This window comes from Diceros bicornis, chromosome 1 (assembly GCF_020826845.1).
Source record: "Diceros bicornis minor isolate mBicDic1 chromosome 1, mDicBic1.mat.cur, whole genome shotgun sequence".
In the NCBI taxonomy this organism is placed as follows: domain Eukaryota; kingdom Metazoa; phylum Chordata; class Mammalia; order Perissodactyla; family Rhinocerotidae; genus Diceros; species Diceros bicornis.
Window position 1 is genome coordinate 36,788,753 of NC_080740.1, and position 8,075 is coordinate 36,796,827.

The 8,075-nt window shown below is 36.2% G+C and overlaps 1 protein-coding gene and 1 long non-coding RNA gene across 2 annotated transcripts in view; one reads left to right on the forward strand and one right to left on the reverse strand.

Annotated features, from left to right (window-relative positions):
• Nucleotides 1-7,660, forward strand: part of KCNN2 (potassium calcium-activated channel subfamily N member 2) — a 133,010-nt gene extending 125,350 nt beyond the window's left edge. Inside the window, exons 7-8 of the mRNA XM_058538685.1 lie at nt 4,475-4,544; nt 7,058-7,660. Of these exons, the coding sequence (XP_058394668.1) occupies nt 4,475-4,544; nt 7,058-7,345 (358 nt within the window). The 3' untranslated portion in view covers nt 7,346-7,660. The remainder of the gene's footprint in view (nt 1-4,474; nt 4,545-7,057) is intronic.
• LOC131404241 (uncharacterized) lies at nt 58-7,276 on the reverse strand. The gene is made up of 3 exons (XR_009219759.1): nt 7,132-7,276; nt 5,568-5,664; nt 58-190 (listed from the first exon to the last, which is right to left on the reverse strand). It is a non-coding gene; the product is annotated as an uncharacterized LOC131404241 (long non-coding RNA).
• Nucleotides 7,661-8,075: the final 415 nt, after the last annotated feature.

An 8,075-nucleotide genomic window follows, 5' to 3' on the forward strand; every position in this document is an offset into this window, starting at 1 on the left:
TACTAACCTATATTGTTCAGTATATTAAAAAGAAAACTTACCTTTGTGGGTGTGAGAAGGTATGGTGTCCAAGGGGGTGAAGGGTGTGAGATGGCGTGGAAGTGAGTGAGGTCAGTCCATCTGTCCAGCAACCACACATCCCATTTCCTCCAGGATCGTGTTTGTGTCCCTTTCTGTCAGTGTAATCTACCTGTTCAATATATAAGGAAATATGATTTGCCTTTGATGCGATTGATAAATTTTCATATAATGAAAAAAATGCTTTGACAGTTTTTGTAATATAATTCTCTAGCCATTTGTAAGTGGTGGGTATTTATATATTTATATTTATATAGCTCGTCATAGACCTCTTAAGTTCTGAATACTTTGGGGGACAAACACTTGAGGGACAACTTAGGGGTGTTCACTGTAAAATTTTTCAAATTTGCTGTAGGTTGGAAAATTTTTATAATAAAATGATAAAAAAAAAAGCTTTAGGGATATCAAGTTTCAAAACTGTCCCTAAGCAGTTGGCAAATTGCCACAAAGCGTATTGACCTATCCTAAGGGGTTTGTGGTGTAGGTTACCTGAGTCTTTCAGCATGCCGCTTTTGGATAGAGTAATGGAAGAAACCACTTGTGATTCTTCTGCCTCTTTCAAACATTTCTCTTCTGTTTCTTCTGTGGCAAAGTGTACTTGTAATGTAGATGAGCTTCAAGCAACTCAAAAATGTTCTGAAGTGTTTTGTAAATTACTCTTGGAGTTACTGGGTTTCCTTTGAGGTGGGAGGGTACTTATACTTTGTGAAAAAGTACAACTGAGTATTTATGTGGACTGGGTTTGGCTAGATTATTCTAATCATGCATAATTATCTTTCATTTTAACTCAGGGAGTGAAGTCGTAAAGGAAAGCGCATTGGGCTCGATTCCTAAGGGCAAGGCCTTCCTTGCCCACTGTTGAGACACAGGGAGACCATCAGCCTTGTCTGTCAGCGCAGGGTGAAATCAGACCTCTCTAGTTGACGAAAAATTTAGAGGTTCATTTGATAGAGCTCTCCTGGCCTCTCCTGTTCCCTGATTTGTCCTGAGAGCCTGTTCAGTAGTGCTCTCTCCCGTTCTATCAGCCCCCTCTATCTCAACTCTCTTTCTCTTTTCCAAGCTTCATAGCCTCTTTCCCCAACACATGACCTCTCTAGCCTCTGATGGATGCCTACCTCTCCGGGCTCGTGTCCTCTTTTCAGTAATCTATCTGTCTTTTTGTATCGTCAGTTAGTGCTATGAACCATTGTTTCTATAACTTTAACACTTTTTCTGATATTAGCTTTAACTTTAAAGTTTTTCATCCTGCTATCTCAACTGTAGACTCATCAATCAACGTGAACTTGTCTCAGAGCCAAGAAATCCAAAAAACATAATTTCTGTAACAGAGTGTTAGATTACCCACCTTTCAGAAAGCCAGGCTTCTAATTAGCCCCAACTCAGAAAAGATGTACCCTATCTAAAAAAACCAAAAAAATGATAATCCCATAGTTTAGAATATTGTCCTTTTAACCATATCACATTCATATTAGGCAAAAATATTTCCTATTGTTTATTTGAACATCATATATCAAAGAGGCTAAGATAACTTTATACAAGTTCTTCCTTCTGAACTCTAGTTCTGGAGGAAGCTATGTCCTTTCAGGTGGGGAAGTACAGTAGCAATGAAGAAAAATGATAATATAATTGAATAGTGCTTCTCTTTGATCACTATGCCGAAATCCTGCAGAATCTTATTAGGAGCTTCCAGCTAATGAATCGAGCCCCCTGTGCACAACCAAACACCACACTGTGTTATTTTGTTCCAGAATATTTTACAGTTTCTTTTCTTTTGTTTTGTCTTTTTATTTCAACAAAATGAAAATAGAGCTCGGAAGTAAGTTGTGTGAGCCGCTCTTGTCAACATTTGCAGAATTTGATACCGGCTGCATGCACCCAAGCAGATCCTTTATTTGTGAATTTTGGTAGTCTGATTGCTGCTATGGAAATGTGATCCGAAATCATGATCTTTTCCTGTGATAAGTGAAGTTCACAAGGAAGAAATCAACATATGTTTCTTATTCTTCTTTTTTGGGGAGAAAAAAGTAAAATAGACATCTGCATGTTACCTTTTATTCTGGCAGCTGCAGCTTAAGTAGGCTTTTTCTACCAGTTCTCCTACATTACAGGCAGTCTAAGAATCAACAATGCAAGAGCTAAAGGAATTCCAGTCAAATAGGACTGCTTTATGTCAGCTTTCCAGATTAGGAGAAAATAAAATGGGCAACATTCTACTGTCAGAAACGTAATATAGTAATCCAAGAGCAGTAGATTAGGCTCCATTGTTTGGAAGATGAAGTACCCACCTCGGCTAAGGATCCAGCATGGGCCCTTCTACCGGACTTGTTCAGGACTTTCTCTGTACATACAAGTTGCTGGAGGCTCCTGATCTGGTGTTCCCAAACTTCAGTCATTCCTGTACCAACTATACTATTACTTACTTAAATTTGAAAAGAAAACTTAGAAATCCTTATCATAAATGGATTGAAAAAAAACACTCCCAGCAAAGAGAGGTAAAGGTAACGTGGATTGATAATTGAAACACTGGTATTGAAGTCTAGCCACAGGCTGTCTCCTGCAGAAAGCTCTGAGCTGAGATCCTGCTCCCAGGTGTTAGGAGATGAAAACAGGATAGGATGAGCCTGAGACATTTTTCTTGTAATAATCAAGAATCGAAAGAGAGTTAAAGGGAATAACTGTCTCTCCGTCTGTTTTAGTATTGTTTCATGTCTTGTTTGAGTATCACTTCATCATCTAGAACACCTCTGTTGCTATACATCCAGCACTTCAGAAACACTGTCCTAATCTAACCCACTTCATTTCATACATGAAGAAACAATTGTTCTCTCTAGTACATTTCTCTGTAATGACCCACTCGTGTTTCAAGTTTTTGGTGGTTTTTTTTTTTTTTGGCTTTTTCAAAAGGCACACATCAAGAATTGTAACCCTTGCAAGTACTTAGAGAAACATTCTTCATCAACATATTAGATTTAAATATATGTTTGTAAGTGTCTTTTAGACTAAAACATATTCCATCTCTGTAATAGCATAAAAGCCAATTAACTTACTTCCAAGTGTTCTAATAGAGAAACATATAGTCGCAATGACAAGTTATAACCTTACCCTGTGTTAGATTGTTAACGATCGTGTTGTAGGCAGGTGTCAGTTAAACTCTTACTGGCAGAAGGAACTATATCTTCGCTGTAGAGCAGATTTGGTGACATATTGGATATCCTCATTTCAGAACAAAATCACTGAGCAGTGTGAACATTTGTTACAAAAATCTCCCTGGCAGTAAAATCTTGCCCTGTGAATTTTTTATCCTTTCTATGTAATTACCTTTAATTTAAATTGGAAAATAATAAAGAGTACCCTCTCCAGCATTAACACTGTACTTTGTAAAATGACTCATCATCGTAATAAGGTTAGCAGGGATTTTTTTTTTTCTTTTTCACTAAGTAGCTCAGAGAGACCTGCTTCTTTTTTGGAGCATGGCTTTGAATTGTTGGCTTAAAGAGCAATAAACCACTTTTCTCTTGTTGGAAAATCTTAATTTCTTGGTACATAGTAAGCCCTGAATAAATATTTGTTGAAATATTACAGTAAATAAGGAATAGTAAGAGTTCTCATTCAGAAAGATTTTTGATGCAAAGATTTTTGACTATTAATCAGATATATGCAACGATACTTGCAAGAAAGTTTACAAGTAGAGATCTCATCTGTCAGTCACTTTAATTGTCCTCTGACTTTTATCTACAATAAAAATTAAGGGAAATTCTCCCAAGAAAATGGTCTGGCTTCCCTTCAAATTCATTGGCAGTTTAAGGTAAAAGTCAAGTGAAATACAGGGAAGAATAAGAGAATTATGTGTTTTGAGTTATCTTGCTGCTGGTTGAATAAAAGTTTTATTTTTGCTATTAAGAATCTCACTTATCACTGTGTTTCATCAGGTTCAAATACCTAACCCAATCCATTTCAGACTAAACAGGGCTAATACCTGTATCTAGTCATGTAGGCATAGGAAGGTGTTCGCTGCTCCAACATTGTTGAAATTCCAGTTGCTTTGCATATTTCTTCCTATGTCTATTTGTCACGATACTGGGGCTTTAAGGAATGTTTTGGCTTTTCTCATATGGTTAAATCCTTATGAGCCTTTCTCAATCCAACTTTAACGACCTGGTAAATAGTTGTCCTCAGGACACCTCATCTCTTACTCTCTCTCCTTTCCTTGTTGCGGTGTTGGGGAAGCATGCTTCTCATTGTACCAGACACATAACCAGTTTGGACTTTATCCCAAATGTTCAAGGCATTATCCATGCAGTTATTTGCTCTTGTCAATTTTGTGCATGCTCTTTGGAAGGCGTATGATAGCCGTAGAAAGAAAGGAACCTTTCTGACTTCAGATTCTGTCTTTTAGATTAAGAAGTGTAAAAATGGAGCAGAGGAAACTGAATGACCAAGCAAATACCTTGGTGGACCTGGCAAAGGTAAGCTTGGGGTCTCAGCCCTCGTGATGGCGTCTGTTGGAATTAACCACTACACAATAACTAATCATGCTTCGGGAGGAGGTCCCGAAGCAAATTTATTTATTTGTTAAATAAATAAATTTTATTTAACAAATCAAACCAACAAACAGCCCTAAAATGATGGCCCACTTAAAAGAATTTTTCTAAAACTCTTACTTAATATGCTCTTTCCCTATGTATGTTATTCAACTCCATTCTAAAAGCTTTCCTACTTGAATTCATTTGGAAGTACAGTAAGAAACATAAGTGGAATATGCAACAATACCTTTGGGATTCTTATTTGTAGTTCAGTCTCATCCCTGTCAGTGCAGAACTACATCCTAGATTTGCTATAAGGTTCAGGGCTAAATAGGACTCATCAATAAAATTATTTTTTATATACTTTAAGCCAACTCAGAAGAATATAAAGTTAAAATTTTAAAAAAATATAAAAAATTACATCAAAATGAAAGTTGTCTTTCAAAAAAAAAGTAATCACTTTTTATAATTTATGATTCTTTCTCCATTTCATTATTTAAAAATCATACCACTTTTTTAAAAGTACCATAATAGTCCCCAGATTCTTCTATCACATTTGTAAGATCTATCTGCTTGATTTTTGTTTGTTCGTCTCAAGTAAACTCCACTTTCAAAATATGAGTATTTGTCAACAGTGACAATACCGAATTTTTCTGAGCTAATTTGAAGGGAGTTATTAGAATAGCATTTATGTAAGTGTTCAGCCTTTTAACACAAATACTTTGAAAAAGGCAACTCTCAGTCGAACCTGTACATTCTGTTGTCAGATTGATAAATCAGCTATATCGTTTATAAAGCTTCCAGTATAATCTATAAAAATTACACCTATTTGTCTTAGTCTCATGAAATAACATAACTAAATTATATTCATTTTAATGCATATCAATAACACATACTATATAAATATATTGAAGATGAATATTTGATCTAAATAGAAGATGATAAGTGAAGTATTTAACAACTTACCCCTAGGAGACCATATAGCATACATTTAAGCTGGACAGCACACATATATGAGGCTTGAATGTCATGAACAAAGATGGGGCAGGCTCTTACATCACTCCTAGGTCAAATGATAAAAGAAATTGGGTATTTTTATGAAAAAATAAAACAGACCACTTGGAAATAATATATATACAAGATATATCATTTTACTCTATATAATACATATAATAATATTATATATTATATATAATTTTACTTCAAGAGTATATCTATGAGGCAAGATGCTGTTTCTTTCTAATTCTTTCTTTAGTGCCATGCTTATTATTATGACTGCAGGAGTCTCCATGCCATAAGGGTTCAGTATTTTCTGAATGAATGGATATTGCTCACATAGTCTCAAGACTAGGTAGTAAAAATAAAGTTAACATGCTCTGTCTCCATGGCCAAACTCAAAGTAGGTGCTTGTGTTCTGAATAGTAACTCCCTTATTTAATCAGTGCATTTATCATCATTAAGCTCTTGCTAAGCAAGGTAAAAGCACATATTATAGAGGGAAATGAGAAAGAGGGAGGCTTGGCTCAGATGAAGGAGTCTGAGACTTGGGAAAGGCTGCTGAGGTTAACTTCCCCATCCTTCCCTTCTTGACCACTGTCTTCCCTCTCTGGCTCTGAGTTGATCAGCCCCATGGTCCTCTCACGTTGTCTCTGGGCTACTTCTGGAAATATAACCAGGAGTCAGAGTTATGAATACCCTCTGATCAAGACAATCAATTACAAGATTCGCTAGGACAGCAAAAACGTTTTCCTGTTTCAAACCACTTAGCTCTGGTTAAGCCATAGCCAACAAGGTAGACTGGTAAGTTCAGTGTCTCTCCTGATTTTTATTCTCTCAATGGTTACCTGTGAACATGCTATTTGACCTAATGGAGAAGATATAATTTGTAACATAGGACAGCAAAAGATATTTAGAAATTCTTTATTTCTTTAAGTTACTAGATTACTTGATCAAATCAATTTGTCCTAAACTTCATTCATATTCCACCCTCAAAATTTCTGCTACATCCTAATACCATCTGTACTCTTATTGTTCTTTAAATCTGCTTGTTTTTTAAAATTAGCCTTGCCCTAATTAATATTACATGTTGCAAAATGAATTTGATGTGCTAACTTTTGTAACAACCATTAAAATATATACATAAATATTAAAATATGTTTGTGTATCTATACACCACCTAAAATCATTGGGCATACCATCAGCAGTACCTGCACAACATTTTCTGCAACTGCATCAAACTAATGCCTAAGATGTTGCATTTCTAAATCCTGGCATTGAACAAACATACTAAATTTGCTTTGCAAAATAAGTATTCAGTTAGCTGATGCCCTGTTGCATTGTATGTCACCAAAAGAAGACCAGCCCTCAAACTCGGAGAGTTGACAGTTTGCTTCCAGGGCAAGTGTAATTAAGCCTCAGTTCTTTGTTACTCTATTCCTCTTAACCCTCTTTTCCAGACCCAGAACATCATGTATGACATGATTTCCGACTTAAATGAAAGGAGTGAAGACTTCGAGAAGAGGATTGTTACCTTGGAAACAAAATTAGAGACTTTGATTGGTAGCATCCACGCCCTCCCTGGGCTCATAAGCCAGACCATCAGGCAGCAGCAGAGAGATTTCATTGAGGCTCAGATGGAGAACTATGACAAGCATGTCACCTACAATGCTGAGCGGTCCCGGTCCTCGTCCAGGAGGCGGCGGTCCTCCTCTACAGCGCCACCAACTTCATCAGAGAGTAGCTAGAAGAGAATCAGTTAACCACAAAATAAGACTTTTTGCCATCATATGGTCAATATTTTAGCTTTTATTGTAAAGCCCCTATGGTTCTAATCAGCGTTATCCGGGTTCTGATGTCAGAATCCTGGGAACCTGAACACTAAGTTTTAGGCCAAAATGAGTGAAAACTCTTTTTTTTTTCTTTCAGATGCACAGGGAATGCACCTATTATTGCTATATAGATTGTTCCTCCTGTAATTTCACTAACTTTTTATTCATGCACTTCAAACAAACTTTACTACTACATTATATGATATATAATAAAAAAAGTTAATTTCTGCACATACTTGTTTGGTCACTTGACATTTCTAAGGTTCACTTCTCACATTATTTTCAAGGTCAAATAACTGATCATCTGATGCATGTTGATAATTTCGATTTTTCAAAAGTTTGGCAGGTTAGAAGAAGACGTTCAATTACTCCATACCCTATTCACTAAGCTTTTCCCTCATTATGAAATATTATAGTCACAATCATTGGGCCCTACCAGCTTACTATTCTTGCTGAGTTTACAGCATCTCATTTCTAATTCAGGTTGTTTCCAAATTATGTGGAAAGTGAGGCTGTCACATCAAAACTTACGTATAAACTAAGGGCACAGATGCTTTCAAGAATTATTTTAGTCTCAGTTTACCTGCCAATTTACTTGAAGACAGTATCAGGGTACACTATTGTCTGTGAACTGATGTTGTAGAAT